The sequence below is a fragment of the Pempheris klunzingeri genome, chromosome 15 (assembly GCF_042242105.1).
Source record: "Pempheris klunzingeri isolate RE-2024b chromosome 15, fPemKlu1.hap1, whole genome shotgun sequence".
Classification (NCBI taxonomy): Eukaryota; Metazoa; Chordata; class Actinopteri; order Acropomatiformes; family Pempheridae; genus Pempheris; species Pempheris klunzingeri.
In genome coordinates, this window is record NC_092026.1 from 2552545 (window position 1) to 2576699 (window position 24155).

Sequence of the window (24155 nt, forward strand, 5' to 3'; positions counted from 1 at the left end):
TTTACAGTAGAAATGTTGTAAATACGTAAAGAAATCCTAATAAAGTCTCTCTCCGCTCAGCTTCCTCACAGAGAAAGAAGCAGTTTTCTATCACTTGTTGCTTTTCATGTTTGTGCAGTTAGTCAACAAAGAGGATTCATTACTCAGACTTGTTCAGACTCATTTTAACTCATCAAGGCACAAATCATTTCTGGTTGGAGGAGGTTTCTGTTGTTTTCTCAGCTTGTGGCAACACGTGAAGCATTTTAACATCAACAACAAATGGAAGATGTGCAGCTTTATTGGATCTAGTCATAAAATAATGCATTTCAAATAACAATAATAAAAATATTTGATTACAATTACAAATCTCACCTTTCCAAATATATTTACAGCGGAAACCTGCCCAATCTGACAACACTGGATGTGTCCTGTCCTCTCTTTATTATTAATAATAATAATAATAATAATAATAATAATAAAATAAATAAAATAAAACCAGATCGTCCACTTCCGCTCTCTGGCATTTGGCGCCATAACAGCTTCCGTTCAAACGCCGGTGGAGGAAGCTCCTGCAGCCACAATGAGCGGCCAGTCCAGGTGCAACCAGAGGTCCGAGCACAGGTACCAGCGCAGGGAGATCCACGCAATCGAGCACTGCTGCGTCCCTCTTTGCGGCAGCTCGAGCCGCTGCAGCTCCGCGCTGAGCTTCCACTGCTTCCCGAAGGACGCGCAGTTGCGCCGCCAGTGGGTCCGCAGCGTCCGGAGCGACCCCCTGGTGGTCACCAGCCACAGGAAGGTGTGCAGCCGGCACTTCAGCACCCATGACATCATGTGCGACACATCAGATGGTCAGAGGACGTTAAAGCCCGGAGCGGTGCCCTCTTTGTTCCCCTGGAACAACTTCACCAGGCCGGAGGAGGAAGAGGAGGAGGATGAAGAGGAAGAGGAGGAGGGCGCTGTGGCGGCTGCACTGGACCATGACTACTGCGTGTCCAGGCACGAGGAAGAAGCAGAGCACCGTGGGCGCTGTGGCCCTCAGCCCCTGCTCTTGCACAGGTTTGCTGCATCACCTGAGGACATTCGGTTTTACACCAGGTGAGAAATGTCACCTGCAAACTGGACGAGTCAGTTACCTGCTTACTGATGCACAGACAGCATTTAAAGAAAGAAATATAGAATTATTATTATTGATGAAAGAACTGGGGGGACAAAGAAGGTCCTTCAGCCCTAAAGACAAACATATTGATTATACTTTAATCAGCGTATTCATAAAAAACTCTTTAATTAGCTGAATGAAGAAGAGGTGTCACGTACCAGGCTTGTCTGTATGAAACGTAGGGGCTCCCCGTTAAATGATGTTTGTGCCAGTGTTGCTAAAACAAACTAATGTGTGTTGAACTTGCCTGTTCTTCAGATTCTCCTCCCTCGATCATCTTATGGCGTTCTGGACCCTGATTGAACCGGCGACATCTTGGATAGGCCGAGCTGAAAGGGTCACAGGAGCAGGGGAGCAAGACGATTCGAGCACCCCAACAGTGAGTACACACTCTGTGAAAGTCAACCACTCCCAAAGGAACGCAGAAAGAATATTCCACCTAATACTTACCGTCTCTCTTCAGAAACTCGCCCCCATAGATGAGTTCTTCCTGTTCTTGAACTACCTGTCGACCGGACGGACGCAGAGGGAGCTTGGCCGGCGTTTTAAAATCCACCAGACGACCGTCTGCACAATCATCGTAACGTGGGCCAACTTCCTCCACCGCCTGCTCGGGTCCGCGTGCATATGGATGACACCCGAGAAGGTGAAAGCTCATCTTCCCCGGGAGTTCAAGGACTACGCAGACACCCAGGTAGTCATTGACTCTTTCAAGCTGCACTGTCGAGCGCCATCTTCCCAGTTTGCTCAGAGGGACGACTGCTCCTCTCGCGGGTCCCACCTCACCTCTAAGGCGATGGTAGGCATGGCACCGCATGGTGCTGTAACATTTGTATCTGTGCTCTTTGAAGGTTTTGTGAGTGACAAAGAGATCTTCAGGCAATCAGGCATTATACCTCTACTGACGTCTGACATGGCTGTCATGGTAGATGAGGGCTTCCCTGTAGACGACCTTGTGCCTGGAAAAGTCCACCAGCTTGGTTCTTCAGCCAAGAGGAACCAACTATCGGAGCACGAGATCCAGCCCATTGCTCCAGTGATGGACCATGTGGAGAAGTTATTTCAGAGGATCCAAGAATACAAACTGTTTGACACTAACATTCCCCTCAACGTCTCCGGCAGCGTCAATCAGCTGTTCACTGTTGCATGTCTCCTCTGCAACTATCAGAATCAACCTCTGGGCAAAAAATGAAGAAAAGAAGAAAAGGAAGTCTGAGGGTGTTTGTCTGTTTCAGTCAGCGCTCAAAACCCAGACTTCATTTACAAGCTATATGGAAATGATTTCTCGACTCACAGGACAGGAGATGGTGAGATTAAACAGATGCATGTGTGCAGCAATGTCACCCACATTCACCACAAAGACACCGAGCGTCGCTGTGGGTAGATTTAGGGCTGATTACAGAGCGCATGCATTTAAAATCTTTACAAAAGTCTTTGGTCCTCATCTTTTAATTATGTGCAGTACTGATTTTAAAGATGAGAGATTCAAACTACTATTTTCTTGGTGAGATAGCGTGACAGGAGAGTGATGTAGCACCGTAAAGGGCTTACAATGATGTATGTGACCAGGAAGGACGGACAAGTCGAGACAGACAGACCAGCCGTCATGAGAAGGTTTAGTGACGACAGGACAGACGTATTGATTTGTGGCACAGCCTCCTGTTGGTGATTTTCAAAAGGATCTTGTGCTTTTCATCTCATCACATATTAGGATCAGATGTTGACCAAATACAGCGCATTTCAGCAACAAGGCAACTCGACGTGCTTTTAGATTCAAATCCTCGTATTAAAAAAAGCAGAGATGGTACAATTTAAAATAACGAGCTAAAATAGAATAAGACAAAGAATTAAAGTGAAAGGTGCAAGAAATGAATTAAGGGTTTAAAATGAATTGAGCATCAAAGAGTTGCAGCAGACCTGCAGTTTTCTGGGAGTTTGTTCCAGATATGTGGAGCCTTAAGACTGAACGCTGCCTCTCAGGGTTTAGTTTTGACTCTGGGGACAGAAAGCACACGTTGTCCTCAACAATCTCAGAGGTCTGACCGGCTCACAGCAGAGCAGCAGGTCACGGCCTCCTCTGAATGAACTGCAGCTGCTGTGAATACACTGTAGTCAAGCCCGCTGAAGATAAACACCTGGACACGTTTTCCCTAAATCCTGCTGCGACATAAGCGCCTTAATCCTCGCTGTGCTCATCAGGTGATAGCACGCTGACTTAGTAACTGTCTTAGCGTTCAGGTCCATGACTACGCTTAGATCTCCGGCTCGTATCGGGGTTCCTAACATTAGTTTGGAGCCGTGCACCCACTTTTAATCTTCCTTGACTCCAAAAACAATGAGACAAAACACTCACTTTTATATCTGAGGAACACAGTAGGAGTTATCTATCAAATGTTTTAGGATGTTTTAATTCTGCTGCACCCTCAACTGTTATTTGACTTGAGTAGAAGTTTGGCTCTTGTTTCTGTTTCTGTTTTCCTGGCTCTCCCACACTACCTGATGTTGTGGCCACTTGGAGGCAGCAGCAACAAGACTGTGTGCTTAACAGTTGTAATGGGAGTCCATTTAGGGCTGATTGTGATCATTCTGTGTTTCGCCCTCATGCAACCTTTTGACCTGAAGCTGACACACCTATTGATTAAACTGGGCCCTTGGAAGGAAACGTGTATCTGCTTTTCAGCATTTTAAAAGAGTTGGATGTCACATTTACATGCACAAAACATTCTGCTTTTTGCCCTCGTTCCATGGGATGTACTGTATGTACCTATGAGGGGGGCATTTTACGCTAATCAATATGAAAATATCAGGCCTTGTAGTCTTGGCAAGCTAACAGGTTGTTCTCCCTGATGCCCCCACCGCACTTTGGATGATTTTCAGATGTGTGGACAGACTGCTTTACTCTTTGACAGCTGCTTTGTTGTGAAGAACATCTTGCACAAAGTCCTCATGTGTCCTCATTTTCTGTCTGTCACGTTGAGCAATCATCATTTTCTCATGATCGAACACGTTGCCTCAGCACCTCAGCCTCGTCTGTGAAGGAGTTCTGTGTTTTCACTGAGCATGTAAATGAAACGGATGAACAGAAGTAACTGCACTTCGTGTCCGGCCAGATGAGTCTAAGGTTCAGCAGAGCGGTACAAAGCATAGTGTAAGTCTTCTTAGTCACCAACAATCACACGTCATTCATTCAGGAGGAATCTAAGTGGCAGGAGACTATTCTTTCACACGCTGAAGCTTCAGGAGCAAGTTGGGGCTCAGTGTCTCGCCCAAGGACTCGTAGGAACCGGGGACCGAACCACCGACCTTCTGATGGAGGGCTGACCCGCTCTACCTCTGAGCCACAGCCGGCCAACCCATGCATCGGACCTCCAAAGTGGTGGACTGACGGTCTGTGACTTTTCCTTTAGCGCCATCATCAGGTACAAATATTGAGCTACTCAATACTTTGGTCTGTGCTGACATTTTTGCATACTGCTTATAAATTAAGATGAAATACACAGTACAGGAGAAAATGGGAAGAGACAGAGCTCATCAGTGTCTTCTGATGAGGTGTGTCAGAGCTCTGCTTGGATTAAAGTAACTGAAATCCTCCTCCAGCTGGAAACGTACAGAATGCACAGTGGTTAAAAACAGATTTCTTATAAGTGACTAATAGTTTATTTCTGTGTGAAGGTTAATTTCATGTACTGTGTGTGTTGGTATAAATAAGTATTTACCTGCTGAGGCTCAAACTTCTGCAGGCGCTGAGTCATGAGAGACATGAGAGGCGGTGCATAAGAGCAGCAATGTGAAAAACAGACACTTATGGCCATCTGTCATGTACACCTGACAGCAGAACAGCAATGCAAACTTTTTTTATGACTTAAGTTTTACATTTACAATACAAGAACCCAACAGAACACAACAAAACAAAACAGGGAACCCAAGGCAGTGTTGGTGTGGCTGAAGTAGGAACTTCAGCATAAAGGTCTGTCCACTGTCCCACTGTCGCATGAGAAACCATAATCCTTAAACATTGAAATCATGTCCATATTATGTCTATGTGCTCACTTGTGAAGCGCCATTACCACATACACACGTACATACATGCACATATACACATCACAAGTACAGATGATTAAATGAGACGAAGATTGACACCGATGAATAGAATACAAGTTGACAATAGAAAAGTGGGGGGGTAATAATAAAGATAAACACAAAAAAAAAAATGAGAATGAGAATGAGCCCGTCAGGTCCTGTGTAATGAGTGAAATTGCAGAAACTTTCCCCATTTATCATTATACTTCTCCACCTCATTCATCAGACTGGATGATATTTTCTCAAATGCCGCCACCCTTCCCAGTTCTGAGAGCCACTCCTGAACTAATGGGCCCACAGCGTCTTTCCACTTTCTCATTATTATCTGTTTGCCAATCATGATGCTTGTCTGGGCCCAGTTAGCGAGAGGTTTTACCATGTGGTTGATGGCTTTAGGGTTCCCTAGTATGTACTATCCCCGCTATCTCTGAAATATCATTATGAATCTTGGTCCAAAAAGCCTGTACTTTTGGGCATGACCACAGTGTGTGTACTGGATCCCCTGTCACCCTGTTACATCTTTGAGCCCTAATCTAAATAGCCTGCTCGGGTACCAGTAATATCTCAGCAATGCAAACTTAATTTAGCCATTTATCGTTGGAGCCCAGAGATAAATGGCTTCTGTGATCAGGAAACACAGCAGCTGCTCTCTGGGCTTCGAGCTGTTTAGCTCACGAAACGATGGTCAGCAGCGGCTCCCTCGTTCTTCGGTATGTGAGAAGTGAGTTCAGCCTCACCTGAAGAAACGTATTTAACGTATTCAACACTTATTTGGTCGTAAGGTTTCTAGTTTTTATATTGTGAGAAAGAGAGGTGGACTGGGTTGATTATTATTGTATTGTTAAAGACATAAACATTAATCAGTAAATCAGCAACAAGTCAATGGAGATTTTTTTTAAATTTACATTTTCAGTGAAATGCGACATGCATGCAGATTGTACTGGTCATGGATCTCTTGCTCTGCTTAAACTCTGACCGTGACCCGTTTCAAATACGGACTATAAAGACGTGTCGCACAATATGCTCCTCATCCTCCTGTCATCTCTTCCTCTTCCTCCTCCTCATCTTCTGCCCTCCAGAGAGTTGATGGCTTGGAGCTCTGCAGAAAACCTCTCGCTCAGATCTCTGTTGGCCTGCAGGAACCCGCCCAGGCTCTTCAACTGCTCGGCGTCCTGCGGAAGAGACGCAGGGTCAGGTGAAGTCATACGGAATCTTCCTTTACATGTGTTACATCTAAGTGTGGGCGCGTGGGCATCTGTGTTTGTTCTTCGCACCTGTGTCTTTGTATCATCACCATCATCATCATCACCAGCACCGGCAGCATGCAGTAACTCCTTCAGCCTCTCTGCTAGCAACTCAGCCTCCCATTGGCTGATTGAAGTGGCGCTAATCTCCCATTGGCTGACAGAGTCGCACTGTAATCCATCCAGTTCAGCGGCATCCATCCGGTCCAAACCAGAGACGTATATCGTCAAATCAACGGTCAGCATCTGGACAAACAAAATACACATGAACACAAACTTTGACACATTGGACACACACACACACACACACACACACACACACACTCTCACTCACACACACACTCACTCTCTCTCTTTCTCACACACACTCTCTCTCTCCCTCTCTCTCTCTCTCTCTCTCTCACTCTCACTCACTCACTCACTCACACACACTCTCACTCACACACACACACTCTCTCTCCCTCTCTCTCTCTCTCACTCTCACTCACTCACTCACTCACTCACACACACACACACACACACACACTCTCTCTCTCTCTCTCTCTCACACACACACTCTCTCTCTCTCTCTCTCACACACTCTCACTCACTCACACACACACACTTTCTTTCTCTCTCTCACACACTCTCTCACACACACTCACTCACTCACTCACTCACACACACACACACACACACACACACACTCTCTCTCCCTCTCTCTCTCTCTCTCACACACTCTCACTCACTCACACACACACTCTCTCTCACACACACACACACTTTCTTTCTCTCTCTCACACACACTCTCACTCACTCACTCACTCTCTCTCACACACACTCTCACTCACCTCCTCTATGTGTTTACCAACTGTGTCCATGTGTGGTACGTAGCTGAACTGCCGCAGGAGGTTTTTCAGAGCCATCTGATATCGCCTCATCCATTCATCCTTCACACGCAACTCACAGGAATGCATCAACTCATTCCTGTAACGGATCACCTGGACACACACACACACACACACACGTTACAGAACAACATCATCAATAAATTAGTCTTTTTATTTATTCTGCTTTTGGTGGTTGACCCGCCACCTGCTTCTAGTGTTCACATCCCTTTCATTTAAAAGCAATTCCTGAATTCTTTTTGTGTCAAAAGTCTTATAATTAATTATTAGTGTTAAACTCCCTGATATTTGATGATGATAATGTAGATACAGCGTTACTTCCACTGATGCAGGCGGACTGAGAACATGCTCTCGTAGCACAGTGTGAATATTTACCTCTCTCACAAACTTTGGCTCCACAGACCGGAAACAGTCACAGTAGTTGATCAGGTTGAGCAGAGCAGAGGCGTCGCATTGATCGGCCCCCTTCACTTTCCCCTGACCCCGTGGCATGTAGGCCTATCAAAGACAGACAGACAGAGAGAGAGGATGATAAAATGTGGCTCGCTTGACTTCCATGTGACGAGATAATTTGACCAAATGGAGCTCGACTTCAGCATCCTCAGGTTTTCATTAGCGATCAGTCCGCTGATCACTTCCTCTGTTAATATATCAATAGTTCCAGTGTGTGACATGTCACAAGAACTGCAGAGCCCCTGAAGCCCTGACAGATGATTGTTTTTTCAGCATGTCAGCTCTGCATACGGTATTTATGAGTAATTATAGTGAGAATCAGGTTCATGTGATAGAAAATCATTCCATGAGCTAAAGAACACGATCAATGCTCGTGTGACTTTGGTTTAGTTTCTCTAAACTAAAGACTTCCAACCTTGTCGTGACTGATGTAACCTCACGGTCCCGTCAGATGAGCCCCCGTCAGACACCACCTGCCACATCGTGTGTCCCAGATATTAAACCGGATATTATTTAACACAAGCGGCAGAATATGGATGTTTTAGCCGTTTATCCACTCCTGCTGGAGCAACAGCACCTTTATGATGCAGAGTAAAGGCCGGACTATCATCACACCCAAAGCATAACAGTACTGGCATGATGATGTACCTTGGCCACTTCCCAGTGGTCTGTTCTCCAGTGTGGGGGGGAGCAGTTGTCCCAGTTCACTGTGGCCCCCGGCTGTCTGTGGTGTCTCAGGATCGCCGCCTGCCACTCTGAACACACCCTGCAAGCTGAGGAAAACTACACAGACACACACACAATGTACGTTACTGTGAGAATGAGTGGGTTACACACCCCGGGGAGACATCTAGTTAGGTTAACTAAGCAGAAAAAGTAGTTCAAACTTCTTTGTAATAAGAAATGATCAAACTGACGATGTAGAATATAAGTCATGCCAACAAAAGGTGGCTCTCAGCTGAGTTTAACACCTGTTGTGTTAAAGTGCAAGGACTGTCAGCATGGCAATAGTTAATATATTAGGTGTCAGTCAGTCATAAGTAGTAAGTTTAGTTGTGCACATTCAGATTCAAATCTATTGCCACATACTTTGTTGTAAAGTTAGTAAAGTTTCAGAGGTGAACTAAACAGGAACAGGCCTGGTTGACTCAGTGACTATAGTGGAGCTGCAGGTCATCTACTACTAACCTAGTTAAACTACTAGTTTGCTTCCATCACTGGCCTGCACTGAGGGTCACTGAGTACCAGGATGACACCTTGAAATGAAGCCCCTCAGGCTGATCTCACCGTGCTCCCTCTCGGCCTGCAGCAGGAGGTCTCACACGGTCTCCGCAGCTCCGTGTTGTGGTTGAGCAGGTCTCCGTGGAAAGCTCTCATGTGCTGGGAGGTGAAGGGGAGCAGGCCGTCCCTCAGGAGGAGCAGACACTGCCCTGCCTGCAGCCAGTTCTTGTACTCCCTGTCGTTGAGGCGGACCGCCAGCTCCTCCAGAACCATCTCGGCTTCACTTCCCGACAGGAACCGTAACAAAGCAAGTCCAGACCAAGTCCTCTTCCGCGGGCTCCTCCCTCGCGTGTTCAGCACCACGAGGTGACCACAAGGTGGCGCCGTCCGCCTTAGAAATGCAGGAATGGAGACAAATGCACCACCTATCCTCCTCCTCCTCTTCCTCCTCTTCCTCCTCTGCAGGTTGGAGGAGCAGGGAGGTGAGCTGATGGTGGCAGAAGGCTTTAAATAAACCAATACAGCCCGCGGAGGAGGAGACACCACTGTGGGTTGTTCTGGTTTCACGTGGGTCCGCAGGGACGCATCCTCAGCTACACCTGCTGGTCCAGGACCAGGGGTGGTGTCTGGGCTCCTTCCACTCAGGGAGCAGGGCTGCACTCTGCATACTTCATCAGGATCACTGTTGAACTAGTATTATTATTATTATTGTTGCTGCAGAGGGAACCTCTTACATACAGGAGCCGAGTTTATGATTTTGGGGCCAACACAACGTCAAACATTGTCCCCCTGAATTCCAAACATGGCCCTGTTTTAAATCCAGCCATTATATACATCTGTTGCTGATCTGGGTGCATACATTAATGGCTGGCTGATGGGTGCAGCAGCTGATGCCTTGTGACTTCAAAAGGAAGTCTGCAGCTTGATTGAAGTAGAGGAGGGATGGAAGAAATAACCAGCTTCATTTTCTCGCAACCTCCAGTGGTATCCAGCCATGCAGGTGGTTTCAGATGCTTTTGGTTTTCAGTTTCTCAGGGTTTGAGGTATGTTTTTTTTTTTCTTTGCAACGTGGTGAGCTAAAGCCTTTGAGCTGTAGTCTGCTAAACAGGGATCACCTCTGTTTTCACATCTCAAACAACATCGGTTGTTTTGCCGGTGCAACTGTATGTGTGGAAAAAAGCTGTGTAATGTAGGAACCAGGATGATGGAGAAGAGGAATGTGTGGTTTCTCTTATTCTGCTGCTTTGACCCAGATTAGCAAACATACTGCCCATTGGGTGTGTGACGATGTTAAAGGAGTGAAATGCGAGCTGGAAACACGGCCCTGATGACTACGGCACTCGCCCAAACAAATCCAGCATGTGCAGAGCAACATTATAAATTCCAGCTGTGTTTGTAGCCAATCTGATGAATAAGTCCAATAATCACTCTCCTTGTAGCTCTGCTTTGGTCTCCACCAACTCCTGAGGGAAATGTCTGGTGCTGATCAGGTGGTGCACAGTTGGTTTTTTTAAGACTTTTGGGTCTGAAAACGGCTCACGTGACGCCGGTGAGAACCAAAACCCTCCAGTTGTGGCCGGCAAAACCAAAACATCGAGCTGAAAGATGCTAAAATGCTCAGTAAAGCAGAAGAGTTGGAGATAATTCTCTGTAGTGGCTCATCACTACAAGCAAACCTCTTACACACACCATTCGTCATTTGATCTGCTAATATGAAAATATTGATTACAGCTGCTTTCTCCAAACATTTTAACATGTAGAAAACTTATAATACTGTATGTCTTGTTTTTTTAGAGGCTCCTAGCTGCAGGGGTCTGAGCAGGTCAGCTCACCTATATTGTATAATGTATGTTATCTGATTCAGTAACCCGCCGGAGTCACCCCGAGGCAGCCCCTTATGAGAGGTGGCATCACCAAGCTGCTACATCTGCTGTCTGCTGTGAAGAGGAGGGCTGGAAAGCCCAGAAGAGCCAGGCCAGCAGCTGCATGCACTGATGTCCCCGAGGCTGCCGTTGGAGGTGTTCATCGGGGAGGAGCTGGAGTTTCTGACAGATTCCATGTATCAACTGAGACTAGGGACTTGCAGGAGGGAGGGAGGGAGGGAGGGAGGCTAGACTAACCTCCACCTATGTCAAGCCTGAGCAGCGTGAACAGACATGGAAGAAGTGTTGAAAATAAAATGCACCCTAAAATACCTCCAGCTCAACATTATCAACACTGCACCATCCATTTCTGGACCCATTGTGTTCGGTGGTGTATTCTTCTCAGCGCTGCAGATAGCTGTCCAGACTTAAACAACATCACATTATTTCCAGCCTAGCTGCAGTTTCACACCATAATAATTCCTCAGCTATTTACAACGTCTACAGCAGCAACAGGAAATGTCAGGTTCAGATGTATCAGGGCAATGCCTTGGAAAAAAACAGACAGCACACCAGGAGAAGTTACACATTCTTTCATTTAAACAATTATTTAAAGAGGACACCACAATAAAAATGCCCTTAAATGCATCTTTTTTTCCCTCAGGACTACACAGGAGAATGTTATTCGCTCGCCCTGGAAGCTGGAAAACGCCGACAGACTTTTGTACGAGACGCTGACTTGTCTTCTGATCACTCCGATCCGTCTCAGCTGTGGAGTTGGCTTCAAGCGGCTCGCCAGCAGACCCAGGAGAAGGCAGGGAGAGCGAGAGCAGGTGATCAGTGGAAGCACAGGAGGTGCTCACAAGAAAAATAAAAGCGTATCCAGCTGTGCCCCTTGCAGAGATTCAAGAGGAAAAACAGCGTCTTTCCTGGAGCTGCCACTTCATGTTGAATTCTAATTATACAAGAATTAAAGGCAGAAAAGAATGAAATACCAGTTTGTCATGCAGCCAGTTGTACATGCACACATGTATGTACATATAGTCAGTAACAAGTGCACTGTGGGACATGTAGGAGATCAAGGATAGAAATTGGACCACTATAACTTTACTGTAATCTTGTTGAAAACAACTCACAGGATGCACAAAAGCCCATAAAGCGAAGGACAGAAGTAACAGTGTGAACAAAGGCTGACAAGAACTGAAACATGTCACAATTGGTTGGATAGATTATCTACTAAACTTTGAAGAAGGGAAGTTATCGCAGACAATAAGTTGTCACCCTTAATTTGCCAGATTGTTTTGAAACTCTTTCAAGGCTGCGCTCACATCCAACACGCACGAATCAGCTGACGGAGCTGCGTTTGTGTTGCTGGAGAATAAAACCAGGAGGACAATGAACAACCTTGGATATTACAAAATGATGAAGTGAATCTAGTCGATTCTGTCTGTCGTCATCCCTTAGAGATGTCGTTCTCAGGCTGTACACTCTTTTGCTCAGGATCAAATATTTAAACAACTATTGGATGATTTTGAACAGATATTCATAGTCTCCTGATGATGTAGCTTCATGACACCGTTGATCCCCTGACCTTTCCTCCACAAGGCTCCACAAGGAGGTTGACCTTTGTAGTTTAGACTGAAATGTCTTAATAATTCTTTAATTTAAGCCTCCATTTAAAAAAAAAAACAAATTGTAACTTGGTTATCTTCTGACTTTTATCTAGCATAAAATCTAGCATCTAGCATTCTGCAGTAAAGGTCAGAAACCCTGACACAGGTTCATTTCTGGATGTTCTTATTATCTTTGCTGATGTATGTTCAAGTGTTCATTTTTCTGATAAGTTTGGTTTTAATTAGTTATTTGATTTGAGGCGGTGAAACGTCATGTTTGACAGCCATCCCTGTGGACTGGGTCTGGTGGCTGAGTCTGCACAGGAGTGACTGCGGTCCAACCTCCGATCACAACTGCTCTGATTAACGTCACCTGCCCAAGATGGAATCAGCCAAACGCAGGATACCTTGACTTTGGCACAGTGGGAGAAAGTGTTGTTCATCTTTATGTACCGTCAGTGATTCACACCTTGAGCGACAAAGCTCAGCGTGGCCAGTTACACTGGTGCTCAAACACTTGTTTTATGGTTAATTAACTTAAACTAAACTAGTAAACAGGATTTACCTGCAATATACAGAAGCTACTGTTAGCTAGCATAGCATCAATTAGCTAAATAAGACACTTCCACAACTAGCCTTTGTGCATTTAAAGGTCTATACGCTGCATACATGTCGTTACGTGTACATTAGGCTACATACTCCTGCAACAGCTGCCAGCCTCTGCAGAGCTGCATTCTCTGCTGGGGTCAGTAAATCAAAGGGGTAGCGTTGTGTAACACAGACACAGACACATATGACTGATTAAAGCTCAACTGGATCATCAGAGTGCTGGAAAAGAGAGTTGACAGTAAATACTGTCACACATCAGTTTGTAGCTTCCTGTCACCGGCCTCCATTGAGAGTGACTTGTACGACATGAACATGGCATTAGTCCTGTTAGGAGACGCCCAGCGGAGGCTTGTGTTCAGCTCTGATGTATGAACACATAACTGATGGTGAGCGATTCCATTTTTGATTAAGCTTTTCTATTATTTCGCCTGCTCTCGCTTCCTCCTCTTGTAACACTGTCTGAAACATGGACTCTTTATCTGATATTTATGTGGCCATATTTCTTCTTTCTTTCTTTTTCCAGGGCAAGCAGAGACATGCAAGACAAACAACCAGGGAGGACAGAAAAATCTGTATCTGAGTGTTTGTTTGCCTGCGCTCTTTGTTCGCTTGTTGATTGACTGCTTTCTGCCCAGTGCATTATGGGAAACGCTCAAGCCCCCATGACCCTGATTTGGAATAATGCTGGAATAACACAAGGAAAGGTAAGAAGAGTGCGTCACGGCTCTGTTTTTTTTTTTTTCTTTCTTCTTCTTCTTCTTGTGACAGATTTAACCGTGGGACAAGATAACAGGCCTAGAAATGCAGCTGAGGTAGGCAGGAAAAGTCACAGGATGCCCAATTAAAACATATTACATTACAATTATGAAAATGAAAAGACGTTTGTGTTGTATCAAATAATTTCATCTTTACATGAAAATTTAATTAGCCTTTTAGGATGCACAGAGAAAAACAAATATCCCTCTATCTTTGTAATTGGATCTCCATGGATTTGATGATAGTTAAAGTAGATTAGACGCCCTGGAGTGTGTGTGTGTGTGTGTGTGTGTGTGTGTGTGTGTGTGTGTGCATAAATGAGCCCTGCTCAGCAGTCAGTCGAGGGGACACAACAATATTAATGTGGGTGTGTGTGCTCGCAGGTATGTACGGGTGTGTGTGCAAGCGTGTATATAAATACATATATGCATTTGTGTGTGTGTGTGTGTGTGTGTGTGTGTGTGTGTGTGTGTGTGTGCGTGCCCACAGTCCCAGCAGGGTGTTTTTTTTTTAAGCAGAGGAGATCAAAGAGACATTAGTATTCTGAAATAAATCACATGCTCAGGCCTCACTGTGTGGGTCCCCAAACACATACACAGGAGACACACACTCTCTCTCTCTGTGTCTCGTTCTCTCCGTCTCCTCCTTTCTCTTTCCCCTACCATCTCTCTCTTCAAAAGACACCACCACCACTACCACCACCACCACCACCACCCCTTCCCTCCACCCCTCCACCCCTCCACCCTCCCACCCCCCGGCCCCTAGCGGCCTTCAGAGCTATCTGCTTACTGGCTCTGAATCCTTTGTTACATCCTTTCAGTTTCTCACGTTCCAACTTGAGCCCCGTCTCCTCCCTCCGTCTGCAAATAAGCAGGAAAATGCTTTGTCAGAGAAAACTGTTGTTCATCGCTGAAAAAGTCAGAAACGCAAAGTAGGGGTTTTTGACAAGTATATCCTCAGGGAGAGACCTCCATCTTCCCCCCCCCCCCTCCTCTCCATCTTTCTCCCTTTCTTCCCTTGCCACCCCCACCCCACCCAACTCCCCTTCTTTCACACCTTTCTTTCACTTCTCTCTCAGCAGCAGAATGATTCCTGGTGATGGTGGAGTGTCTGTTTTTGGTGCGTGAACATCCTTTAGGAGGAGTGTGAGCGTTTCTGAGACTCCTCACTGTGTTACTTCTGTGCTCAGAAGTTGTGAAGTAATGAGGGCTGTTCTGCTGGACACCCGGCAGCGACGGCCGGGCTTCACTGCGCTCTGAAAGATGGTCACTGTTGCTGTTTGCCGGCGGGGAGAGAGGGTGAATGGAAAAGCCTGAAAAAATGATTGACATGGTACAGGTTGGAGAGGAAGGAGCTAATTTTTAACCACAGAATTAGAATGAGTACAACACAAATGCCCCCTGTGGCTCCTTGACAGTTGCAATATCCTTGAGATTCAGGCTTTTCTTTGTGCTTTGTTGTCTTTCTGTGTGTGTGTGTGTAGGCACGTGTGTGGGATGGATAAGTTTAGACCAATGTGTACATGCATGTACTTATTTATGTGCGTGCATGTATCAGCGCGTGTCTACTTTTGATGTGTGTCATTTTGATAGCCACCCACATGAATATGCAGATCAGTTTTAGAGAGCGTATGTGCTCAGCATTAAAGCCCACTCTCCACTGCTGACCCAATTTCACACTGCAGTATATATATGTGTGTGTGTGTGTGTGTATGCGCTTATCAATGTATTTCGCCAAGCTTGGAAAAATTGTGCGGTTAAGACGGAGGCGTGTGAGTGGGGGTGTGTGTGTGTGTGTGTTGGCCCATGAGTGTTTGTAGTGTTTATGGGGCAAAAAACACATGCCGTGAGCCTCATCCAACATGAACACATGGTTCGTGGCTCACACTTGGCTGCGAATAAAGAAAATTTACATTATTACATGCTGCCCGGATCGCATGCCTCTTCAAGCGTAACCACGTTGTTGCTCGGTCTTTGTATCTCACACACACACACACACTGGGTTATGTTTATGTTGTACTTTTAAGCGATATAAAAGAAAGCGGAGATTACAGGAATAGTTCGAATACAAATTCAATTAGTCACTTAGATGAGATGATTGAATATTTGTATGCAGCGGCAGGTTAGCTTAGCTTAGCATAAAGACTGAAATCTGGGGAAAGCACATCTCTGTCCAAAGGTAAAATTATTCAGCCACTGGCTCTGCAGAAAATGTCCACTAAAACTCACATAATAACACATTATATCTTGTTCTTTTAATATATACAAACAATGTAAAAATGTAAAAACAAGGAACTGTGGTTTACAGTCGTGCTGACATGCTGGACTATTTCCTGTGTAACCGTCTCCGATGTTTAAGATAAGATAGACTAACGGTCTGCTGGCCATGGCTCCATATTTAAATGAGTATTTAGGCATTTTGGGAAAGCTTCTTCACTTCATTGTCTGGAGTTAGATGTGAAGAGAAATACCACACTCACATCTGTACGCTACTATGAGCCGCCAGCAGCCGGTTAGCTTAGCATCAAGACGGGAAGCAGGAGGAAACAGCTAGCCTTGCACTGTCCAAAGGTATTTCCACCTTGCAGCACACAGTATTTCTTGTTTGTTTAAAGATTGTGCAAAATCCAAAGCGTTAAAATAAAAAGATATTACTAATGTTTAAATTTTATAGCCAAGTGCTGTGATTTCCCTCTGCTCACAGACGAGGCCGGTAAGAAAAGTTAGTGAATAAAGTTGTTCCCCCAAAAGTTTTCCTTTATGCAAAACCTGCTAGACGTGCATCTTGAAGCCATAGGATAACAGATTCAGGACTGATATTCCTTCCAAAATGTGTAGATTTGGAGGCCAGTCTATTCTAATGTGTCACCCTGAGCAAACAACAAACTGCTAAAACTGTCCCTGGAAATGTGTTGGTCTGAGCTAAATGTTTGACAAGCATCAAACTTTTGGTGGGAAGTGATACTAAATGTTTTTTTTTTCCTACATTCAGGAGTTGTTGAGCTACGACAGACGTCATACTAACAGACGTCCATGTTGTCAACTCAGCAGTGCCAGTCAGCAGAAGCTGCCTGGACACACCAGGACTTCGTGCAGCCTCCAGTAGATGGAGACGTCGAGGGGAGCGAGGCCGAGCGGAGGAGCTGAGGTAATGGCTCTCTGCTCTATTGTTCCCTGTATTCATCCTCACTCTCCATCCTCCCCTTCTGCCTTCCAGTCTATCCCACCCCCCCTTCATGGACTTCAAAGGAAAGGAAGGAACTAGAAAATAAGGTGAATAAATTTGCCCCCCTGTTCGGTGCCTACATGTTGCAGCGGATATGCTTTTTAATTGCTTGTGCTAAATACATAACCTATTTTGGTATCCTTTATGAAAGCCTAAATGATGATCTGGGTGGAATCTATGCAAATGCTAGAGGCCCTCATAAAACATTAACATTACCTCATATAAGTAAAGCACCTTGAAAACAAGTGGCAAGAGAAAAAGGACACTGTAAAGCGCAGCTCGGCCAGCGTGCGGCTTAATAAGATCTGGCACCCAGTGCAGCAAACTCTGACAGACATTCCTCAGCATCTTTAACCCTCAACCCAGAAGCCTCTGCGCAGACTGAACTCTGTGAAGTAGATCAATGGGAGGATTATCGCAGGACCAAGATGCCAGTTATAGAGCAGCTCTGTGCTGCCTCAGAGAGGGGAGAAGATTGAGAGGCTTTCCTTTGATCTTGTGCTGGCGCATCTGAGAGGGCCCGCTGCTGATGATAATGATGCTGAGGCCCATTGCAGAGAGCCAGGCTGGGGCTCGGCCCTGCTCCCGCCCCCGCTCCTATACTGGCGATATAAAAGGCCGGCCTGTGGAGAGTTGAACGGGACAAACGGATTTAGTCGGACGGATTGTGGATTGATGTGAATTTATCCCAACAAATGTTTTTTTGTTTTTTCTTCTTCCTGGAAAGGAATGTTATTGATGCGATGTGTGTGTGTGTGTGTGTGTGTGTGTGTGTGTGTGTGTGTGTGTGTGTGTGTGTGTGTGTGTGTGTGTGTGTGTGAGTGTGTATATGCTCCAGTTGTTTCCTCCATCACATTAGATCCAGCTGAACACCTCTGTCCTCTTTCAAGGACACCCCTCCCTCCTGCATGTCCCTGTCCCTCTGTCTCTCTCTCTCTCCCTCTCTCTCACACACACACACACACTTCACATATACACACTTCACACACACACACACACACACACACTCGCACTTCCTCTCTCTCTCACTCTGTGTGACAGGCCACGGTGCTGGAGATGGCTGCTGACATTCTGGACAGTAAAAGGCTTAAGGTGGTGTGTGTGTGTGTGTGTGTGTGTGTGTGTGTGTGTGTGTGTGTGTGTGTGTGTGTGTGTGTGTGTGTGTGTGTGTGTGTGTGTGTGTGTGTGTGTGTGTGTGTGTGTGTGTGTGTGTGTGTGTGTGTGTCAAAGGCAGATAGAGCAAACTCACAATTCTTCCTTCAGTGTATCTCTGCGTCTTATCCTAGTGAGCTGTTGTCACACACAGAATCTCTAACAGCACACCGCTGTCCGATTCTTGACTGCTGCTGTCGTTTTATTGACTCCCTTTTTGTTTCCGTTTGACCGTTTGCCAAAGCCCAATGATTATGATAATAGGATGTGAGGTCAATAATCTCTTAATTAGTGCTAAGTGGGAATTAGATTAGGCTTTTGTTCATTTCAGAAACAGCTCTAGTTAACCAGATTAGCGGAGTGTGGATTAGGTCCGGGATGGGGACGCAGCAGCGGAGAGGGAAAGGTTGACGTGTTTGGCCTCAGGTCACAGCCGTGCTGACCAGGAACACATTATCCGATTGGCTGTCAGTCGGGTTTGGTGGAAGGTGTTGGGACGGCCTATTGGCTGCTGAGTGTGGAGACAGCCGAGTGTAAGAGGCTGGAGGCGAGACAGTTGAACGACACACAAGTTTTCAGCCTATCTGACACCTCTTCTCCTCGCAGTCTTGCTCACCTCTCTCCTCCAGTCTGCTGTTATGTCTTTACCCTCCTCTCTCTCTCTCTCTCTCTCTCTCTCATCCCTTTGCTCCCTAAAGAGCTTTTCTGTTCAACTGACCTCCTGTACACTTCATTCGATGGGGCCCCTCTAAGAGCTCTCCATCCCCTCTCTCTTTCTCCCCTTCCCTCGTCTTCTTCCCTCTTTTCTCACTGTTATTGCTCTCTCTCTCTCTCTCTCTCTCTCTCTCTCTCTCTCTCTCTCTATCATCCTCCTCCTCCTCCTCCTCCTCCCCGCCTTCCTTCCCTCTCTTCCCCCGTCTATTCTGTGGCCCAGCGTGGGTGGCTGAGTTTAATGAATTCTCTTTTCTCTCTGCAGCCAGGCACTGATTTCTGATTGTGAAGAGGTGTGTGTGTGTGTGTGTGTGTGTGTGAACAAGTGAAGCTCACACACACACACACACACACATGCACACACGCACGCACATATTTTACTTACTCGCTTTCACTGCCATGGCTATGATCGTTTTATCAGTCTAAATAAATCTCGGCCTTTATCCCGATCAAGGCTTCAGGTTGCACTTCCTTCTTCTTAAAGGAGAAAGGCGCCGACTGTCAGCGTTAAAATAGATTTGCCCCGGGACGTGTCTGTTGTTGTAGTGAACACTACCTGCTGTCTCCTGCAGCCAGAAACACGAGTCAGGAGTCTGTTTTGTCCTCTGTGTGTGATGTCTTACTAATGCACAGAAAGAAAAACAGTCACTGACCCTGGATGATGTTTAGCTGATCAGATTCTGCTAATTTGTTCATGAGTAATAAATGTAGGTTGTTTCATTCAGGCGTGCTGCGTGGGCACAAAGTCGGTGCCAGTGAACGTCCACAGCAGTATGATGGTGTTTGAGGAAAGTTGTATACAGTAGCTTGTTGTCTGGTGTGTGATACTAGTAGTTACAGCGAGCTGTCTGTACTGTACTGGGGTCAGCTTCTATGTAGAAGGGTGGCTGATGTTTTCATCTGCAGGATGAACTTATTGGGCTTGTGGTTGTAGCTACATTTTGCAGATGCAAATCACTTTGTCAATATAGTTTGTTCACTTTCTTTTCCTAAACTAAGCCTCACATGTGTTTCGCATCAGTAAGCGAACACGCCGCCGCTCAGAGGCTCTTCATAATGCATAACAGTCAGTGAACGCACCACCGTTCATGTGAATCAGCTCTGATTCTGACTTCTGTTCAGTGGTACGTTCAGCCTGTAACGGGTCGCTAGCGTATGTGATGTACATGTGCATGAGTAAAATTTAGCCTACCCAATTTAAAACAGTTTTAAATAATTCACAGGGAAGCTTTGGATTCTGTGTTCTCCACACGAGAAGCTAAACATATAACCATCAAGTCTGATAGAGTACTAAACAATTTAACTGTTGCTGATATGATGTATCATCTATAACAGTTAACAGGGTGCTTGCATGCAGTGTGGTGTTCAGAGGTCTGTGAGATCAGGTTGATCTAAGCAGAAACTCACAGAGCTGCTAGCATGGCTGTAGCCTCTTGTAGCGCTCAGAAGCAGCCAGGTACAAGTGATCACTAAGTGATCCTCCTCATTAGAGCACCAGAGAGTGATTCTACTGTGTGGAAATGAGGAAGAACTCTGTTTGGAAAGTGTGTGGAGCTCAATTTACTTTCCAAATAAATGTGAAAAGTAGAATTTGTAAACTGGGTTGCATTCCCCTTTCCATGCCAAACGTAGGACTTCAAAAGGATGAAACAATCCTCCCTCAAATCTGAGCCGCCACTCTGAAAGTGGATCATCTCCACATCTCCACATCTGTCGGGGGTCACCGCTGGGGAGCAGGTGTTGCTGCCTCCGTCCTGCCTGCTGATTGGACGGATGGATTAGCTGCTTAACGAGGGAAATTTGTTTAATCTGATAATTGTCTCGGCGATGAAAACATATTCAGTAATTCTCTGTGGCCTCACACACACACACACACACACACACAAGCACAAATAATGGAACAGTTGTTGTTATGACCAGAAGACAATGCTCTGAGGTGTGCTGGCACAAACACACACACATAGACAGGCACAAACACACATACATACACAGAAACACACAGTCCCCTGTGTGTACCCCCCCCCCCCCCCTGTGGTATGGTAATGAGCTGCTAATCTCTCTGGTTTACACAGCCAGAATGTGTGTGTGTGTGAGTGTGTGAGTGTGTGTTTGTGTGTTTGTGTGCGCGCATTAAGGTGCAGTGTGGAAAAGCCCGAGGAATTCTCTTAGGCCGTCAACCTTCTGCTCTCACTTGGGCGCAGGCTGTCAACACATTAAATAGTGGAATCTGTGTGTGTGTGTGTGTGTGTGTGTGTGTGTGTGAGAGAGACAGAGGGAGAGAAATAGAAAGTGAAGACTCGACAATTATACACTGTAAAGGCGAAAAAGATAGAAAAGGAAGGAATTAGGGTCGAAGCAGAACAGAAAGATCATGGATCAGGCAGCATCAGCGCATTTGTTTACTTCCCTTGTAAATACGCGCTTTCTTCATCTGATCTGTAAATCCTGACTCTCCTCTAACTCGCTCCTCTGTGTTCTTTTTTTTCTGTTTTGATGCTGCATTTCTGTGTGTGTGTGTGTGTGTGTGTGTTTATTTATTATGCCGAAGTCACATCGCTAATTAGTCCCTGGGAGAAGCCCGAGGCCATTTGCAAAATCCCACTGATTAAAAACAAGTCCAAATCCAACCTTGTGTCGCATATGCACACACACACACACACACACACACACACACACACACACGCATGCACATACTCATGTGACACACAGAGGCACGTTTACAATATGCACTCACACATCCACACAATCATGTATGTATGCTGAAGAGGAAAGCTACTTACTGTCAAGGCTGGAGCACATGTGGGCGAGTGTTTGCGAAAAGGGAGCTCGTGCATGCATGCTGAATGGCTGCTGAACGGGTGTTAGAGAGCTGTCAGTTGTTAAGGCCAGTTTAATATTTAAACTCGCCGTCTAAAGTTATCATACCCCAGGGTGGCTCCCGTCACATATGAGCACGCCGGCGCACACACACACTCGGACGCACACGCTCAAAGCCTTCAGGAGCTTCAGCTTGTCACAAATCACACTCAAGATGTCAAGGGCATCGTGCATTAGCAAGTGTGACAGACAGAGGCAGAGGGAGAGACAGACGCATGCAAAGAGTAAGAGTGTGAGAGAGAGAGAGAGAGAGTGAGTGAGTGTGGCTTCACAATATTTTTATCTTCATTTTGAGTTATATTTACATGTTGCACCTTGCACATCCTGCTTTAGCCCCAAAAAAAGTCCTGCCAATTAATCCTATTTGAATTTTAAGTCAAGCAAAACAGGGAGAGTGGATGGATGTGATGGTTGGAGACGGAGGAGTGAGAGTGGAAGGAGGATAAGACAAGGAGGAGATAGTGACAGCGTGGGGAGAAGGAAGGGAGGGAGGGAGGGAGGGGATGATGGGAGACATAGAGAGGAGGAGGAGGATGAGGGAGATAGTGATAAATTGCTTTGAACTTTAATGGACGTCTCAGATGCTCCTCTAGTGATGTGTTCGGACAATACACAACATTACTGGCACACGTGAGGGCTGATTGTAGCTGACAGCCAAAGAGGCCTGTCCCCGTCGACCTACAGCACACACACACACACACACACACACACACACACACATGCAGACGAGCACACATGCTGCACCATAGCTTTCCAAAAGTCAGCTAAAAGAAGAAGGCGGAGGAGAGATAACTTCTTAGCAGAGTGCAGCTGAGAGAGGGGGTGAACAGATGAGGTGTGGGTGAGGAAGAGGAAGGGAAGAAAGAGAAGGAGGAGAAGAAGAAGTGTAAAGTCCAGAGGGAAGAAGCAGGGAAAGATGAGCCGCTTCGGGGGGGAAAGTGGAGGAAGAGGAGGAGGAGGAGGAGGAGGAGGAGGAAGAGGAGCGAGCAGGAGAAGGTGCAGCCATATGGTCAGGGTTGGGTTCAGACAAATAAAATGTTGCCTTTTCTCCACAATGGTTAACTACACACAAATGAATCACTAATGGAGCGCTCATTCACAGCGGCAAACCCATAGACACACATGCGCTCATGCACGCACACACACACACACACACACACACACACACACACACACACACACACACATTTACACACACACACACACACAATGACAGACATGTGAATGAAACCCGAAGACATTCACACAGAAGGAGCAATAAATGTCGACAGAGGTGGGCGGGCTGGAAAGTATGGAGGGTTGTTTGTGAGGTTTGAGGTGTGTGTGTGTGTGTGTGTGCGCGTGCACAGCAGTGTATCGTTGGAACCGCCCCTCTTCCCTTCCACCCGGCTGCCTCTCTGTGAGTGTGTTGATGTGTGTGTGCAGGCCTGTCTTTGTGTGCACTTGAATGGGGGGTTTGTCCCTCAATCTGTGCCCCACTTCTCTGCCAGATTTCTAATGATTTTCCAATGATGATTTAGGTTGTAGGTTGTGTGTGTGTGTGCGTGTTTGTTTGTGAGTGTGTGTCTAAGATCTCTATCTATCTATCTATCTATCTATCTATCTATCTATCTATCTATCTATCTATCTATCTATCTATCTATCTATCTATCTATCTATCTATCTAGTTTGTGAGTGTTGGCTGACAAAAAGCTTTGAGTTCATGTTGTTGGAGCATCAACAATCAATGAACACGAAGTGAATCTGATCGACTCTTCAGTCGCCGTGGGTCTGCAGCAATGTCAAGACCGAAATGTCTCCACATCTACTGTATAGGTTGACGTGAAATATGAATGCTACAGACATTCGTGTCACCAGAGGATGATTTCTAGTGATTCTGGCGATCCCCGACTTTTCCCCAAGCACCACCAGCTGGTAAAAGTTTTCACTTATTCTGTGAAATATGTCAACGTCTACAGGTTAGATTGGCACACAGCTTTATACAGACATTCGTGGTTCCCAGAGGATCAATCCTAACGATTTTGGTGATTTCCCGACTTTTCTGCTCATGTCACCGAGGTTGACATGGATGGATTGTCATTACCTTTTTATATTCTTACAGATATTCGTGTCCTCCACATGATGGTTTGTAAAGAGTCTGCATCCACAGAAAACACCTCTGCAGATTTTCCACAAAGTTTAAACATTTTTAACACATTACAAGCAAGTTTTGCCCCCCTGACCCTTCAGCTAGTGATCAGGTCTAGATTTGACTTTGTCAGATATTTTGATTCATGAGCAAATACCTGCAAAACTAAAGGCATTCACTGCAGGATCTACTTCATGTT

At 45.8% G+C, this 24155-nt stretch overlaps 1 protein-coding gene across 1 annotated transcript; it reads right to left on the minus strand.

Moving 5' to 3' along the window:
* Positions 1 to 6103: 6103 nt before the first annotated feature.
* LOC139214751 (uncharacterized protein CXorf38-like) lies at positions 6104 to 9296 on the minus strand. Its single transcript, XM_070845672.1, has 6 exons — positions 9090 to 9296; positions 8451 to 8585; positions 7725 to 7847; positions 7293 to 7442; positions 6493 to 6708; positions 6104 to 6390 (listed from the first exon to the last, which is right to left on the minus strand). Exons 1-6 carry the CDS (start codon positions 9294 to 9296, stop codon positions 6280 to 6282), a joined length of 942 nt encoding a protein of 313 aa, XP_070701773.1. The 3' UTR covers positions 6104 to 6279.
* Between the last annotated feature and the right edge of the window lie 14859 nt (positions 9297 to 24155).